The sequence below is a fragment of the Oncorhynchus mykiss genome, chromosome 12 (assembly GCF_013265735.2).
Source record: "Oncorhynchus mykiss isolate Arlee chromosome 12, USDA_OmykA_1.1, whole genome shotgun sequence".
Lineage (NCBI taxonomy): Eukaryota > Metazoa > Chordata > Actinopteri > Salmoniformes > Salmonidae > Oncorhynchus > Oncorhynchus mykiss.
The window spans coordinates 17711340-17730058 of record NC_048576.1 but is presented as its reverse complement, the minus strand read 5'-3'; the positions used below and the strand labels follow the sequence as shown (position 1 = coordinate 17730058).

The 18719-nt window shown below is 42.6% G+C and overlaps 2 protein-coding genes across 2 annotated transcripts; one reads left to right on the top strand and one right to left on the bottom strand.

Annotated features, from left to right (window-relative positions):
• Window positions 1-814: 814 nt before the first annotated feature.
• On the top strand, window positions 815-8882 carry LOC110537102 (creatine kinase S-type, mitochondrial). Its single transcript, XM_021622871.2, has 10 exons — window positions 815-882; window positions 4682-4862; window positions 5486-5684; window positions 5776-5871; window positions 5961-6182; window positions 6802-6887; window positions 7518-7641; window positions 7919-8053; window positions 8177-8302; window positions 8431-8882. Exons 2-10 carry the CDS (start codon window positions 4714-4716, stop codon window positions 8545-8547), a joined length of 1254 nt encoding a protein of 417 aa, XP_021478546.1. The 5' UTR covers window positions 815-882; window positions 4682-4713; the 3' UTR covers window positions 8548-8882.
• A 3447-nt stretch (window positions 8883-12329) lies between these two features.
• LOC110537101 (ubiquitin-conjugating enzyme E2 L3) lies at window positions 12330-15899 on the bottom strand. The gene is made up of 4 exons (XM_021622870.1): window positions 15473-15899; window positions 13889-13984; window positions 13523-13709; window positions 12330-13222 (listed from the first exon to the last, which is right to left on the bottom strand). The coding sequence occupies exons 1-4, from the start codon at window positions 15497-15499 to the stop codon at window positions 13068-13070; spliced, it is 465 nt and encodes a 154-aa protein (XP_021478545.1). The 5' UTR covers window positions 15500-15899; the 3' UTR covers window positions 12330-13067.
• Between the last annotated feature and the right edge of the window lie 2820 nt (window positions 15900-18719).

The window sequence follows — 18719 nt, the reverse complement described above, 5'->3', positions numbered from 1 at the left end:
GTAAGGTCTACTACACTTCATGGTAAGGTCTACTACACTTCACGGTAAGGTCTACTACACTTCACGGTAAGGTCTACTACACTTCACGGTAAGGTCTACTACACTTCACGGTAAGGTCTACTACACTTCATGGTAAGGTCTACTACACTTCACGGTAAGGTCTACTACACTTCACGGTAAGGTCTACTACACTTCATGGTAAGGTCTACTACACTTCATGGTAAGGTCTACTACATTTCACGGTAAGGTCTACTACACTTCATGGTAAGGTCTACTACATTTCACGGTAAGGTCTACTACACTTCACGGTAAGGTCTACTACATTTCACGGTAAGGTCTACTACACCTGTTGTATTTGGTGCATTTGACAAATAAAAATCATATTTTGATCTCTCATTCGACTTCCCATTATCTCTGTCTTTTATAGTAGCCTATTTCAACAATGGTTTCACTTTCACACGTGCCTCTAATTGATCAAATCCCTCTATGTTATATGCATTAGTATCTAACAGATGCACTGACGTGATAAAATTCTATGATATAGCCTGTCAATATATGAATTGAATTCACAATGGAAATACAATTTTCATTGTGTGTGTGGGAGCGGGGGTTACCTCTAGTAAAGATTAAGGAAAGAACAAGGTCAAGACAGACAGCAGAGCAAGGACCGTCCAAGGTGTTGCACGAGGAATAAAAATACGATTGGTCAGCAGCACAGGTTCTTATCTCCCCATTGGCCTACAGCGTAAATTCTGAATTTTTAATTGGTTTAAAGCACAGGTCCTAATCCCACATTAGTGGGCGGAGTGTGGGATGAGAAATAGAGAAAAAGACTCCTGAAAGAGGATTCTATAGCAGGGAGGTATACCGGCAGTGAAACAGGTACTGTACTCTCTATGATTCCTCTCTCTATAGCTCTCCTCTATCTCTCATTCATTCTGGAAGGGGGGACATTAACAAACTGTTTTAAGTTAGATACTTGATACATTTTAAAATGGTAGATGAAGCCAAGTAGTTGTTCAAATCTAAATTACTTTGGTGAGAGCCCCTCCCTCCCACCTTGAGAACTACAGACAGATTTGAAGTTAATGTTTCCTTCTGCATATTTTAATAAGATTTTGCTGATATAGTCACTATCATTGTAAGACTGACATGATATTTGTTGAACAGAACAGGAGCCTTTTGGTGTTGAAATGTAGACTGGTCTACATAGTCTAGACCAGGGCTCTCCAACCCTGTTCCTGGAGAGCTATCCTGTAGGTTTTCGCTCCAACCCTGTTCCTGGAGAGCTATCCTCCTGTAGGTTTTCGCTCCAACCCTGTTCCTGGAGAGCTATCCTCCTGTAGGTTTTCGCTCCAACCCTGTTCCTGGAGAGCTACCTACCATCCTGTAGGTTTTCACTCCAACCCCAGTTGTAACTAACTTGATTCATTTTATCAACCAGCTAATTATTAGAATCAAGTGCGCTAGATTAGAGTTGGAATGAAAACCTACAGAATGGTAGGTAGCTCTCCAGGAACAGGGTTGGTGTGAAAACCTACAGGATGGTAGGCAGCTCTCCAGGAACAGGGTTGGAGTGAAAACCTACAGGATGGTAGGCAGCTCTCCAGGAACAGGGTTGGAGTGAAAACCTACAGGATGGTAGGCAGCTCTCCAGGAACAGGGTTGGAGTGAAAACCTACAGGATGGTAGGCAGCTCTCCAGGAACAGGGTTGGAGTGAAAACCTACAGGATGGTAGGCAGCTCTCCAGGAACAGGGTTGGAGTGAAAACCTACAGGATGGTAGGCAGCTCTCCAGGAACAGGGTTGGAGTGAAAACCTACAGGATGGTAGGCAGCTCTCCAGGAACAGGGTTGGAGTGAAAACCTACAGGATGGTAGGCAGCTCTCCAGGAACAGGGTTGGAGTGAAAACCTACAGGATGGTAGGCAGCTCTCCAGGAACAGGGTTGGAGTGAAAACCTACAGGATGGTAGGCAGCTCTCCAGGAACAGGGTTGGAGTGAAAACCTACAGGATGGTAGGCAGCTCTCCAGGAACAGGGTTGGAGTGAAAACCTACAAGATGGTAGGCAGCTCTCCAGGAACAGGGTTGGAGTGAAAACCTACAGGATGGTATGCAGCTCTCCAGGAACAGGGTTGGAGTGAAAACCTACAGGACGGTAGGCAGCTCTCCAGGAACAGGGTTGGAGTGAAAACCTACAGGATGGTAGGCAGCTCTCCAGGAACAGGGTTGGAGTGAAAACCTACAGGATGGTAGGCAGCTCTCCAGGAACAGGGTTGGAGTGAAAACCTACAGGATGGTAGGCAGCTCTCCAGGAACAGGGTTAGAGTGAAAACCTACAGGATGGTAGGTAGCTCTCCAGGAACAGGGTTGGAGAGCCCTGGTCTAGTCTGATGTTCTAAAGGAGGGCAGAGCATGTTCATAGTGATACTTAATCCTTATATTCATTATTAACTGTCAGTAACTGCTTCATGACTCGAGATAATGCATCATTTTGAGAGCTTTACAAAGAAGTAGTATTATGTCTGTTCACTACATCCCCACATATTAAATACTCAAGCAGTGTTTTTGTTGTTTTTTGTTGTTGTTTTTTTTACAATTATTAATGACAAAAAACACAAGGAAGGGGTAACACAAAAGTATTAGAACATGAAGAACAAACAATACAGCATCAAGACACTATCAAACATGTATCAGTCTTTCTGCAACAGAGCCATCCTTATGTGTGAGAGTGCGCGTGCATGATAGTGATATAAAATATATGTCATAGTTTCCCTTTTCATGATCACAATCTTGTAAAACCCGAACCCTCCAAGATCCCCCCACAGTTCCCCAATAGCTGTCCCTCAACCATTCGAGACCCCTCCCACAGTCCCCCCCCCCCCCCCCTCCCGGAAGAAAAAAAATACAATTAATTCAACTAAGTGTGACAGTGTTAACACTCCTCTCCGTATTGGCTAGTAGGGATGAAAGTTGCTTCTCGACACTGATCTAAGGTCAGTTTTACGTTTCTCCCCCTGATGATTAGAATTGGGGGAGGATAATAAACTGATCCTAGATCTGTAGTAATCCTGGCTTTAAAGCATTACAATCCAATGTGACTGACTGATGGCTGCCTTTAAACCACCATATAGGCCTGTCATACCAGAAAGTTGCTGTTTCTGACATAACCTTATCACTGATTCACTGGTCTTTGCTGTCAGGGCTGTAGCCCCCCTTTCTCTTTCTACGTCTCTGTGTTCATATTTTCCACCTCTTATTTTCCATCTCTCCCTCATCTCTCTCTTTCTGTCTCACTTATCTCTCAATCTCTTTCTCTGTCTCTATAACTCTCTGTATCTCTTTCTCGCTGTGTGTGTGTGTGTCTCTCTCTCTCTCTCTTTCTTCCTTTCCCATCCCACTGTCTTTGTCTTGGCCTGTGTCCTGTCTCGAGAGACTGTGGCTGGTTCAGCATATCAGAGCAGAACAGAACACGAGGCCTGTGGTGTTTTGATTCCAGAAAGAGCGGTCTTGGCATTAGACCCATCTGGCACTGTTTCTCTCCTCCAGATTTCTATAAATAATAATTTATTTGCAGTGCTGACAGCCTCCTCCATTCTGACTCCTCAGCCATCTAGTGGGTTCTAGTCATGCTGTATCAAGGAAAACACAGCCACAACTTTGATGTCAATAGAGTTTAAATGACCCAGAGATGTTACCTTGTGTCCAGACACTGATATGCATGTAGTTTTCCTTGATATGGATCATAGAGCAGAGAGGGTGGATCATTAGCTTTGCAGCCAACTGATGATCTGATGGAATAGTACTCTTCCTGTATTCTTAATGAAGAACAATCGCATGGAACCAAGTCAACTGACGACTGCAGATCATGATGGAATAGATGTGTAGAATGATAATCAAGACAGGAAGTCAATCCCAGCTTTTGTTTCCGCTCTGACAGGGATTAGTGAATAGACCTCTACTAGACCTCTACAGACCTAAATACAGTAGACCTCTCTATTTTAAGACAGCTTTCCCTCTCTCTCTGTCCTCTGCACTGCGGTGAAGGACAAGTTTTCACATTTAGATTTTAGTCACAGGACATACTGAGAGGAATAACTTGTTCGGGCAGGGGCAAAACCAAATGTAATTTTATCTTGGTGACCTAAGATCAGTGTATAGGGGCAACTTCATCCTACCTACTCCTCCTTGATGGTGGCGGCCAGATTGTGCTTGCTAAGAGGCCATCCTGTGAGGCCAGTTTAGGAAACTGAGCTTAATCAGCCATCTGCTGATACTCCCGTCTCATACTGTAAGCTCGTTATCCACGACCTACATCTACTCTATAAGATATAAAACATTTAAAAAATGGACTTGTTACGATACAATTGAATACAGTACAATCAACCAACTGGAAGTGCATTGTAACTCAACTGAGGACATGAAGTAAGTTTGAGTTGCAGCATCCACAGTCTGTATTTCATAGACAAAAGGTAGTGGCCAATGGGCTAAAGGTAGGAAGTGTATTGTTCTGTAGGAGGAGATTCTTCCCACAGCTCACCTGATGTGAAGGACATACACACAAAGAAACTAATGCATAGATAAATACATATTTAAGAATTTTTAAGAAGTAAAACCTTTGAAATGTGTACATTTTTTCTTGTCTCTCTTCTTCCCTAATTCCTCTCTCTCTCTCCCCCAGTTGACCTGATTCTGACCTCTGAACTGTCCAAGATGGCGACCTCCTTCACAAGAATGATGTCCGGCCGTAACACGGCCGTGCTGTTGGCCAGCCTGGGAGTAGGCACCATGGCAACCGGCTACCTGATGACCGACAGCAACATCCTGTCCGCTGAGGAGAGGAGGAAGCTCTATCCACCCAGGTAGGACTACAAACAACATGGCCTCTAATGGACTGTGGACGGCCATCCTGGCACGGCCATCCTATACAGACGGATAATTCATTTGGAATACAGGTGTTGGGCCTAGGATAGCTGCATCGATTGAATAGGAACAACTATAATCTGACACCCAGTGTGCAGTCCAAATGTAAGTCTAAGGTAGAGGGGCGGGGAATGAAACCTTAGTAGATACAAGTGTTGCCAGTCACCCCCTTCACGCTCTTTCTGACATTCACATTTAGTAAACACACACACACACACACACACACACACACACACACACACACACAGGGACAGGGACAGGGACAGGAGTCAAGGGGAGACCAGATCAGGAACTAAGGCTTGAGCCATAGATTAGACAGATCACCAACACTCTAAAATAACTTCCTCTACTTGTCTCAATCAATCAAACAACCAATTAATATGTACCTGTCCAAATAAACAACATCCACATTACATCTAAAACCGCAGCCCTCTTGGCAAGGGGTGTGTCCATAATCAAACCCTATTTGAAATGTCCTTCACAGTGCACATCCTATACAGACAGATAATTCATTTGGAATGTCTATGTTTCAAATGAAAACTACTTTTCCCATCATCCCCAGCGCTGACTATCCTGACCTGAGGAGGCACAATAACTGCATGGCGCACTCCCTGACCCCTGCTATCTACGGTAAGCTGAGAGACAAGGTGACCCCTAACAACTGGAGCCTGGACCAGTGCATCCAGACCGGAGTGGACAACCCTGGCCACCCGTTCATTAAGACTGTTGGCATGGTGGCTGGGGACGAGGAGAGCTACGAGGTACTGTATGTGTGCTTGAGTTTGTGTGTTTTTTTCTATATTTTGAAGGAGGTATCTCCTTTTGGTTAACTGTTCATCCTGTCCTCTGCAGGTGTTTGCTGATATATTTGACCCCGTCATCAAAGACCGACACAATGGCTACGACCCCAAAACAATGAAACACCCCACTGATCTGGACGCGTCCAAGGTAACACACACACACCTCCAGTAACCTCTACACACTACATGAGATAGTCCATTATTCTCCGATTTACTGATAACCCTCCTTCTCCTCAGATCACCAACGGTATGTTTGATGAGAAATACGTTCTGTCGTCTCGCGTGCGTACAGGCCGTAGTATCCGTGGTCTGAGCCTGCCCCCGTGCTGCTCCCGCTCGGAGCGCCGTGAGGTAGAGCGTGTGACCGTTCAGGCCCTGGCCGGCCTGAAGGGTGATCTGGCCGGACGTTACTACAGCCTGGGAGACATGACGGAGAAGGAGCAGCAGCAGCTTATTGATGTGAGACACTCAGAGGACGTTTATCTATCTATCGATCTATCTATCTAATCTACCTATCTATCTTTCTGTCTGTGGGTCTGTCTGTCCATCTGTCTGTATCTCTCTATCTCTCTGCATCCCCCTCTCTCTCTTCCTCTTTGTCTGTCTCTCTTCGCCTCTTATCCCAAAATGTACATACATGTATTATCATAATCTGACTGCATATGGGATTCCTCATATCCATGATAATGTCTACTTATATTGCCATGCTAATGGCAGGGATTGTTGTGAGGATTATGCTGAAATAGTGCAACTGGAACCTAGACTGTAGTGACAACATTGTTTCATGACTTTTATTGGACCCGACTCATTTGAGGACATGGTTTTTAATTGCACTAATTTGTCTTCATTCCCCAGTGGTAGGCCTACCAATGATTTAATGAAGTTTAGCACAGTGGAAAAAAGGGTCTTACCCAGTTAATCCACTCAGTCTAGACAGACTGGGGTGACTTTGCGTTTAATCCTAACGGCTAAGATTAAGATTGGAAATAGAGGTAATCTTTGGGAGAGATTACACTAGTCTTGATCTTTAACTTTCAGTCTCATTAACCTTTGTACTCTGAACCTCACGTTGCCTCAGGAGCATTTCCTGTTCGACAAGCCCGTCTCTCCTCTGCTGACCTCTGCCTTCATGGCCCGTGACTGGCCTGATGCCAGGGGCATCTGGTAAGACCAGAGTAGTAGAGAGCCAACCCATGTCCCCAAAACTACACTACCTGTAGAGAGACTTAGTACTAAGAAACTGGTAAGGCCAGAGTAGTAGAGAGCCCAACCCTGTCCCTGTAGATTTAAAAACCTGTAGCACTGTCTTGTATCGTAATAGCTGTAGAGATCGTACTATCGGTGATTAGGGGCACCTGGTAAGACCAGTAGAGAGCAGAACCATGTTTCCATAACATTATGGCATTGGGAAAGGTCTCTTCCTCTGACTACTCTTCATCCTCCTCCTCTCGTCCTCTTCTCCCCAAAGTGTCATTACATCAATGTCCTAGCCCTGAATTCCCATTTCCGTGACCACCTCCTTATCTTCCTCCTCTTCCTCTTCCCCTCCCTCTCCTCCTCCTCCTCCTTCTCTCTCCTCTCCCCTGTAGGACCACTTCCTGTTTGACAAGCCTGTCCCCCCCTTGTTGACGTGTGCATTTCATGGCCCGACGGCAGGGGCCTCTGGTAGGGTCTACAAGGCTCTCATCAGCAGAATCCTCTAACCAGCATGTGTGTGCTGTGATCACAGAAGTTGACAATCAATGCAACCAACAAATGTTTCTAGATTCTTAGGAATGTGTTCTTTCTCTCCAGGCACAACAATGAGAAGACCTTCTTGATCTGGGTCAATGAGGAGGACCACACCAGGGTCATCTCCATGGAGAAGGGAGGAAACATGAAGAGAGTGTTCGAGAGGTTCTGCAGAGGACTCCAACAGGTAATTTACATTTACATGTCACATGTAATGATGCTTGTCTGTACACTCTTAAAAAAGGGTTCCAAAATGGCTCTTCGGCTGTCCCCATAGGAGAACCCTTTTTGGTTCCAGGTAGAACCATTTTTGGTTCCAGGTAATACTACCTGGAACCAAAAGGGGTTATTTGAAGGGTTCTCCTATGAGGATAGCTGAAGAACCATTTTATGTTGTAGATAGCACCCTTTTGTCTATAATATACATGTACAGTAGATCATTAATGTGGCCCCCCATCCTCTAGGTGGAGAAGCTGATCCAGGAGAGAGGCTGGGAGTTCATGTGGAACGAGCGCCTGGGATACATCCTGACCTGTCCCTCTAACCTGGGTACTGGACTCAGGGCTGGAGTGCACATCAGACTGCCCAACCTCAGCAAGGTAACACACACGCTCTCTCTTTCTCTTTCCTTTTCCTCAAAGTTTTTACTTGGATTGTCCCTGTGCATTGACCCCTCTTTCCCTAGACAAAGCATTTATTAAAGTTCTGTACTTACCATGCAGGACCCTCGCTTTGGTAAGATCCTGGACAACATGCGTCTGCAGAAGAGAGGGACAGGCGGAGTTGACTCAGCCACAACTGGAGACACCTTTGATATCTCCAACAACGACCGTCTGGGAAAATCTGAGGTAAAACTAGAACCGATATTCTATGAATGAATGAATAACTGAAGGAAACTATAAACCATCTCTATCTGGACTAGAGATTAAACTCCCCTTGACCGCTGATAACTGTGTGTATCGGTGCGTGTGTATAGGTGGAGCTGGTCCAGTTGCTGGTTGATGGAGTCAACTATCTGATTGACTGTGAGAAGAAGCTGGAAAGGGGGCAGGACATCAAGGTCCCCTCCCCCATCGCCCAGTTCAGAAAGTGAAACACCTGAGCCCCACATCTGAGAGGAAGTGACCCGCTCTGCGGTTAGAGAGGGCCAAAGAAGAGGAGCATGATCCCTCCTCATCCCCAAACTGAGCAATTTGGAGTAAAGTAGAAGTAGAATGTCTTTCCACTGGTCCAGGGACAAGTGTTGGTGTATCCCCCTTGATGGTTAAGGCTGGGGTTGGGGGTATCATAATCTGATCCTAGATCTGTGGTTAGGGACAGCTTCTACCAGGAGCGAAAGTCTTACCTGTAACACTAACCTCAATAAAAATCAACCCTAATAAAACCACTGATCTCTGATCAATAAAATAACTAATTGTCTGATTCCAAGGCGACGTTACAGCTTGTGTTTTCTCCTACTAATCATTCTACCCCAACTAAAAGCTTAAATACCTTTTCAATTAACAACTGACTGGGAATGTCCATAACTGTAGTACGTTTCCATTCCCCAAAAATGTCATTGGACTTTTTATATGTAATGACTGTGTAGAAGATCCATCATTCACTGTGAAGTTGACTATATTGAATATTTCAAACTTTTTTAACAAATCAAAAACTGAAAAATTGGGTGTGCAAAATTATTCAGCCCCTTTACTTTCAGTGCAGAAAACTCTCTCCAGAAGTTCAGTGAGGATCTCTGAATGATCCAATGTTGACCTAAATGACTAATGATGATAAATACAATTAAGGGGGCTGAATAATTTTGCATGCCCAAGTTTTCCGTTTTTGATTTGTCAAAAAAGTTTGAAATATCCAATAAATGTCGTTCCACTTCATGATTGTGTCCCACTTGTTGTTGATTCTTCACAAAAAAATACAGTTTTATATCTTTATGTTTGAAGCCTGAAATGTGGCAAACAGTCGCAAAGTTCAAGGGGGCCGAATACTTTCGCAAGGCACTGTATATACCCTTTGTTGGCAATGACAGAGGACAAACGTTTTCTGTAAGTCTTCACAAGGTTTTCACACACTGTTGCTGGTATTTTTGCCCATTTTTTTTTTGCCCCACTGTATAGCTGTGTTGTAGGTGGAAGTCTGGCAGTGTACAGTTCCAATCTCTCCAGTGAGTCTCTTCTCTCAGCAGGCCTCTGTCTCCCACCAGCTGATCTGCCATAATGGGTTTACTGCAGTAACAGAGTTTAACCCTGAGTTAAGCACTTTTAGAGGTCAGACAGAGAGGAACAGAGATCCAATTCCACCAATGGAACTACCAGTAGAATTGGCACAGATGTCTCTAATCTAACCTTTATTCATCCAGGTTAGTCTCAATTAGATAAAATACAAATCGCAGTTGAGGGCTCCAGACTAGAATGGGAGCAGCCTCAGTGCCAAAACGTCTGTCTGTCTTAAAAGGGTAGATTCTGTCCATCTGTCTGTCCATCTGTCCGTCTGTCTGTCTCTAGGAGGGTAATTGGGCTACTTGGAGCAGCTTAGTGGCGTGGAGATAATCAGCTAATCGCTGCCTGCTATATTTACACTGAGAGGGTCAGGGGACCACAGAAACAGAGGGCATATAGGACATTTTTTTGCATGTCGGAAAGACCAGGTGGCAGATCTGCTCTAGATATTATGCTTCTATGCTTTGGACATTGTGTGACTGAGAGGGCAAGTACCAGTGGGTTTGTGTGTGTAGGTGTGAGAGGGTCTGTGACCACTAACATGGTCAGACAGGAAACTGAATCTGGTCGGTGTATTTTTAGCAGTGTTCTGACCACTAGTCTTCTGTCTAATGCCAAGGAGGAGACATTAGAAATTTGAGAGATGAGGGTTGTAGATTTGTCCCATGGTAAGACGTGGGGTTTGGTATAATGCACAAACAACCAGAATATAGCTTTTTGTAGTTTACTGAAAGTTTCCGTACATACATCTTCATCTGTATCCCACAATGATCTGTCCTATAGTAGAATCTAGACTACCCACTGAAATAAAAGCAAAAATAAATCCCATTTAATATCACAACTGCCATTGAGCTCTATTAAAATGTTAATTTTCCTTTGGACAATTCACATAATGGTCAAGCTATGTAATACTACACCAGTATAATAGTGTGGTGCTGTCTGTAAATGAATTTTTCCATAACCTTATGGTCCTCGGTCGCTCATCATCAGCAGCAGGGGTCACCACACTGACCTCGCTGCTCCAACTCCTACGGGCCCTTCACTTCGGTGCTTTTCCATTGAGACTTACTCCCACACTAGTGGCTCGTCAGCGTTTTATGTTAATGTAGGCTGTAGTGTTGTGTTTCCATCAGGAGTGACACTAAAGACTTGTGATGCACAGAACCTCCTCAACGACCTCAGCATCACTCAAGACTGTTGCTTTGTGAGAAGGTGTTAAAAGTTAACAGTTATAGACATTATTATAAATGCCACTTGAAAAGTACCCAGGCCCTTGCGTTGTCTCCAAATTAGAGCAGGTCCCCCGGAGCCAAAGGCCCAGTGAGACACGGGTGCTGGCCCCCGTAGATGGAAACATAAAAGTCTGAGCCTTTTGGGTAAAAGACTGGGGTAAACCATCAATGGAAATGTTCCAATGAAGATGTAGACTAGAGGACCATGGGAAACTGAGTCCACATTCACTTCAAAGACAACACTAGTTTCTACTACACGTGAGGGTATCGATCTGAACAAAGCAGTGCGCAGAATCACTAATCTGCGCAGAACATAATTACAAACCATTTGACTTCAAATTGAAGAATCCCAAATAAGATATATTTGACTAAAACAGTCATTTCAAACCTTGCTTAGATTTGTATATGAACACGTCTCTCTCTATATTATGCGTGGGAATAGGGAACGCATCTCAAATTAAAATCACTTGGAGCTGATCTCCTGGTGTCATTTATGCCCAACAATAAAAAATGTAAATAAACAATTTATTTTTTATAATTTTATGCTCAGAAAACCTTGGGGGCCAAATAAGGCAACCTGGCCTGTGGGTCGCCGGTTGAGGAACCCCGGCAGAGATAGACCCATTGGGCAGCACACAATTGAACCAGCATAGTCCGGGTTATGGTTTGATAGGCCGTCAGTGTAAATAAGAATTTGTTCTTAACTGACTTGCCTAGTTAAAGGTTAAATTAAAAACAATTGAAGACCCAGAGACCTTTGGATAAGGAGCTCCATTACTCTTGTAAAGTATCGTCCTCTAGTGGTGAAAAAGTGTTACTGACATATACTGGTCTCTTCAGTACCTTGCATGCATCTCATTGGCAGTCAACCAATTCATCACATCATTGGTCCTAACCCTTCAGTGTTTACAGATCCCTGTGGACTGGATGGGAAACTGCCTCCTGCCTCTAGGTGGTTACTGGCTAACTTTCATTTACAATTGCATATATTACTAAAATAATCAAATGTTCTGGTCCAATGCCATTATTATTCCCCACTGGCAGCTGTTCTTCTCCTAGTACTGGTCAGGTGGAATGACTAAACAAATTTGTAAATGACTACATTTCTGCAATTGACTCATCTGATTCGCAAATACCTTTGTATGACAAATATGTGTACAAGATTAGTGAATTTGTGCAGTGCCTTTCTAGGGCTGATCACTTCAATACCCAGAAAACGTTTTGCCATCCCCCCAGTCACAGAGGAAGAATGATAAGCAGTTTCCATGGGAACAAGATGTGATAGTCCGATTCCCTTCTTGGAAAAGGCAAGTGGGCAAAGGTGTAAAGATGGGTACTTCCTGTCACATGGTCAGACCTTTACAGGAAGTGTCATATCTGCTTTACAAAACATTTCATGATAATTTCTCAATTAAGGTTCACACACATTTTTTTCTTCTCCTTTTTATAACATCTGGAACATCGTATTGGTGACAAACTGAAGTTTTATGGTGAACTTAAAAGCTAGTTCCACAGAGCAAAGTGCAACTTAAGCAAAACAATAAAAAGAAATAGAAAATAAACATTTTGTCACACACCTCCTGAACCTGGATGCTTTAAATGTTTATCATTTAGTTGCTTTTGGGGTTGTTTTTTTATGTTACATATTTTAGTGAGGGGAAGGAGTGAGAGGAAAAGGGTTAGCAAACAGACCACAAGTTGAGCATTTAGCAAATAGCTTTCAAAACAGTCGACAATCTTTATACAGGTCTGCTCCAGCAATCAATACACTTCTGTGAACAAATCATGAGCAGAACAACATTTTATCCACATATTTGTTTCCTCTCCCTGTTACAGGTTGCTCTCTCTGGCCCAAATCTGGCACTTTTATAATTTAATTTAAGAAATCAGTAGAAAGTTAGTAACAGCCACAAGCTAACACCCAGAGGTGACCGACGAGCCTGATTCACGACAAAGTCCTGTTGCCAGGGCAAAGTGGAGCCGAGATATACCGCCCCAGGAGGAGGAGGGGGGCTAGAAGGATGTGTGTACGTGTGTGAGGGCCATTTTCAGGAGATGGGGTAAGAACAAAGGGGTATAGGTGGTCTTGGAAGAGGGGAGAGAGGAGTTGAGAGAGGGTCCCGGGGGAGGGAAGAAAGGGAAGAGGGAGTCACACGTTTGCGTTCTCAGTCCATAGGTCGTTTTTCTCCATGTTTCTTTGTAAACTCTTCTGCGTTCTTAAAGAATTTTTTACGGTCCTTAGAGTATTCCTCTGCTAGGTCTGCCCTGAGAGGATGCTCTGGCTGGGGGTCGTTGACCAGCGCGATCAGGGACTGGATCACTGCAAAGAGCCAAGCAGGACAAAAGAGACCGTAAGAATGGTGTAAAAATGGATGACGACATATGAAACAAGTCAGAAAGACACATTGAAATCCATAACCAGGCTTAGGATACAGGATGGAAACCTCTCCAGCCAAATAGATATGAGCCTCTGAGGGAGAGGAGACTGGAGGGTTAGGGTTCAGACAGCATTTCAATGACAAATTATGAAAAATTGCAAATAATAACTACAGAAGAAAACCAGTGTCCATTGCCTCTGTCTCGCTCTCCGTGTGTGTGTGCACGCTTCTTTCCACCGTACCTTGGTCAGTTTTAGTGGCTGGTTTCCAATTCTCTGCGCTGATCACAGGCAGACACACCTGTCCCTTCTCGTCGATGTTGGGGTGGTAGATCTTCGTCTTGAACGTGATCTTGGGGGGCTTGAATGGGTACTCCGCAGGGAAGATTATCTCGATCCTGAACGCACCTTTATCGTATGGAGGGTTGTCCTTTTAGAGGGGAGAAAGAGAGAGAATGATGTTTGGTTAAAAGGCGAACTGAGTCCTGCTGAACATGTCACAGCAACAAATACATTTTAATATCGCTGTGAGTGCCTTGGTCCTCCTTGTTATTCTGCTCATGTTTTCTGTCTGGAGAAAGTAGTACGTAGTACCGCTAGGCTACTTACTGGAACAATGAGGCCTTGCCAAGTCAAAATATTTGTTTCATCCACTTGAATGTTACGGAAATTTTTCATTCCAGACTTGCGGATTTCATCAAGTTCCTGAAAAAGAGAGAGAAAACATAATGAACAAGTTCTCCTGTACTGCTAATTAATGACAGTTAATCACAAACATCACCACTACGGGAAGCAGAAAGGTGTATATCAAACTAGAGATAAAGGACTGATAAAACATGTCTGTTGGCTGAGTCTTAGTAACCATTAAACAAGCTGTGTCCGATAGGCCAAAACAGCCCAATGACTGAATCACACAGGTAAACACAGACCGAATGACTACAACGAGTACTAGGGATGAGCCTATATCTGACACCTTAACTGTCTCTCTCTCATCCTGGTAGCCAAGCAGCCACATCCCTTCCCTCAGACACCCACCCAGGAAGTGTTCCAGTGCATTCTCACACTCTGATCTCACTACAGAACACTGCTCTCTGCCAAACCAGGGCTGGTAATCTTTCACTACAGATCATAAGATTGGGGGTAGTGTTACAGTGTGTTATTGTGACAAGGACATTACAGTTAACACACCCATAACAATAAAACATGGGCACACAGCTTCCTGGTTTAATTTCTCTCCATATAAATCTGAGCTTGAATGTAGACTTACTCTATGTCCTACGGTTGTTTTGAGAAAATACATGGTTTACAAGTCTGTGTAAAAACGTTCTAAGAAATAACCACTGGTGGCACAAATAAACAAAAAGCTAAAGTTAGGTTAATCGATTAAGTTTGTTAACACCCAGTGTTGAGAACAGGAGGATTGTTTACACACAGTGTTGGTCAGCTAATGTGACTGTTGGCTATAAAGCTAGCTGGCTAGTTTATTGAGGTCGAATGAATGAAATTCAACTAGCTTAGCTAACGTACTTGGCAGAGAATACATTTCTACAATTTCGCTTTCGATTCATTCGATGACTATTCAAAACAATTAAAAACTGAGAAACCAAATATGAGGAAATGCATGTAATTGGCTAGCTGGTTAGCTTCCTCGGTTACACATTGAAAAAATAAGCGGAATTAACCTGAGTTGCTAACTAGATGGTTTTCTCATAGAACCACACTGTTAGCTAACTAGGTAACTGCTGTGCATTGCACAATTAATTCCCTTGCTAAGGTTCGCAAGTTAGCCAGCTAGTAGCGTTAGCTAGCCAGCCAAGTTTTTCTGAGACAATGTTCAATCATGTTGAACCTGCGTCACGCAATGTATGACACAATATTGAATTCAATCTAAATACATTTGATGACACATTGGTACTTAATTTATATTAACAATACACGGATCTTGCATATTAATATACCGGTGCTAACATCAAAACATCACCAAAAAACTGCTAGCTGGTTAGCTTAGCATGCTAACGTCTAGCTAGCTTCATTTTCCGCTTACTGGAGATTCATGAGGTTTCTAATAGTGTGGGGCTAAATTAAACAAATTTAACGACACTTTTAATTTTATCGGAGATTTAGCAATCTGAATGTTGTATTCTCTTTAATCTAATATTTGAAAATCCTAATTTGATTGATCAGGAAATGTACCTTGTGCAGCCTCCTGCTCGCCGCCATCGTGGAATTACTGTCTGTACCCAGAATACACAGCGATATCCAAATAGTCCACTCACTCTCACCTCTGTACACTGTGTGTACTGTGTACGCACTGTAATTTGAGTGTACTTTGATTTTAGTTATTATCTTGAAGTTATTTTGTCAAATGAGAGCATTTGTCAATGTATTTAGCCTAGTTTGGGAGAAGCCTACACATTATGGGCCACTATTTGTCACCTGATTTAAATAGTAAAAGTGTAATCACATCTGAGCTGAGGCAATCACATCTGAAAACATACTTATAGCAGGTTGCTGTTGAAATAATAAGATCATGCAGTGGTGTAAACCGTGCCCCTCTCCCCCCGTTGGTCGGTTGAGCTAACATAGGCTAATGTGATTAGCATGAGGTTGTAGGTAAGAAAACATTTCCCTGGACATAGACATATCTGACATGGGCAGAAAGCTTAAATTCTTGTTCATCTAACTGCACTGCCCAATTTACAGTAACTATTACAATGAAATAATACCACGCTATTGTTTGAGGAGAGTGCACAATTATGAAAATGTATTAATAAACCAATTAGGCACATTTGGGCAGTCTTGATACAACGTTTTGAAGAAATATGCACTGGTTCATTGGATCATTCTAAAACGTTGCACATACACTGCTGCCATCTATTGGCCAACATCTAAATTGCACCTGGGCTGGAATAATACATTATGCCCTTTCTCTGGTACAAAAATAATAATAATAACGCATGTTTTTTTCATTGTATAATCTTTTACCAGATCTAATGTGTTATATTCTCCTAAATTAATTTCACATTTACACAAACTTCAAAGTGTTTCCTTTCAAATGGCATCAAGAATATGCATATCCTTGATTCAGGTCCTGAGCTACATGTAGTTAGATTAGTTAGATTAGTTAGATTTGGACATGTCATTTTAGGCGAAAATTGAAAAAAGGGTGAGATCCTTAAGCGGTGTTAACTAAAAATACTTTAAAGTTCTACTTAAGTCGTTTTTGGGATATATCTGTACTTTACTCTTTACATTTTTTGACAACTTTAACTTTTACTCCCCTACATTCCTAATGAAAATAATGTTGTTTTTACTCCATACATTTTCCCTGCCACTCAAAAGTAGGCCTACTCATACATTTTGAAGGCTTAGCAGGACAGGAAAATGGTCCAATTCACACACTTATCAAGAGAGCTTCTCTGGTCATCCCTACTGCTTCTGATCTGGTGGACTCACTAAACACAAATGCTTCATTGGTACATTATGTCTGATTGTTGGAGTGTGCCCCTGACTATCCATAAATAAATAAAAAATAAGAAAATCAAGCCTTCTGGCTTGCTTAATATAAGGAATGTGAAATTATTTATGCTTCTACTTTTACTTTTGATAAGGGAGTATATTTTAGCAATTACATTTAATTTTACTTGACTCATTTTCTATTAAATTAAGAATTTTCTATTCTATCTTTACCTTTACTCAAGTATGACAATTGGGTACTTTGTCCAGCACTGAGAACATGGTACAAAATATTTAACAATGGTTTGTATAGTGCCATGCCCCCTTGTGAGCCTAATCTGAATGGCTCCTTTTCCAAATCAATAAAGCATTCTGAAGCTTACAAGAACCAGTGTGCTGGAGTTTATTTTTCCCAAAAGGTTTTCTACACCAGGAACAATATAAGGTGTACAAACAAACCTCCCTTTATCATCAGAACGTGTAAACCAACTACATCACATACGAACAACAACTTACATACCCACATAAACAATGCAGGTCTGGGCAGAGGAGATGTAGTCCTTGTTTATGTGGGTCTGTAAGTTGTTGTTCGTGTGTGATGTAGTTGGTCTGTAAGTTGTTGTTCATATGTGTATGTTTTGTATTTGGTGTGAAAAAAAAATAGATCCCTCACTGAATCAAACTTTTGCCTTAAAATCTATGGAATAGCCTACTACCATGATGGAACATATGCTATACCATAGGTACCATACTTCAGTGGTGGAAAAAGTACTCAATTGTCAGAAAATGACCAAAATGTATGGGAGTAGGAAGTACATATTTTCTTTAGGAATGTAGTGGAGTAAAAGTAAAAGTTGTCAATTAAGTAATATACACAAGTGCCATACTTCCAAAAACTTGCATGGACGATACCAGAGAGAAAGAGGTGAAGCGAGGCCCAACTCGGACAAAAATCTACCTCCTCCAGAAGGTGGCGTTGTTTAGTTTCCTTCGCTTGCCTAAGCAAGGAGTTTTTGTATGGAGTTCAATGATAGTGTCGAATTTTATCAACAAAAAATAGAATGGCTTATTTGCTACGTGAGGATTATTTAATCGAATATAAGTTTTGTAATGTTTAGGTTGTTATGAGTGATATAAGTAGGACACGTAACATCCCGGACACTTTTTGAAAACACATTATATCGGAGTTGTCTGGAGATGGCTATGCAAATTAATGACATGAGGCTAGTAGCATAGCATCTCTCTACATTTAATACAGGTGGTTGACATCAACAACCCTCATTGAATATTTAAAACTTTATTACAATAATTAGATGTATCCACCAATCCAAAGAGATGTATTTGCGGGCACTTGTCAACCGCCGTGCCGCTTTGTGGACAACGACTCCTGTTGTTAGGGCAGAGAGACAAGTATCTTGTCAGTATATACATCATTTTTGACAATACTGATATGGGTGTTATTATAGTGTATGCTATGTCCTCTAGGGGCATACTGGTAAACATATAATCCCTTGCAGAGAAAACACACACACACAATAAATTAAAGATGAATTGGCACCATCTCCTCTCCTCCTCTTTTCACCTCGTCTTCTTGTGACCCACTCACTGTTCATAGGGATAGCTGGAGACCAGTGGAGGTGAGGATGGTGCATAATGATGGCTGGAATGGAGTGCAACAGCTGGAATGGAGTAAATTTTATTTTTATTTAACTAGGCAAGCCAGTTAAGAACAAATTCTTATTTACAATGACGGCCTACCCCAGCCAAACCCTAACCCAGACGACGCTGGGCCAATTGTGTGCCGCCCTATGGGACTCCCAATCACGGCCGGTTGTGATACAGCTTGGAATCAAACCAGGGTCTGTAGTGACACCTCTAGCTCTGAGATGCAGTGCCTGAGACCGCTGCACCGCTAAGGGAAATTATGTTTGATACCATTCCATTCACTCCATTCCAGACAATATTTTGAGCCATCAGCAACCTC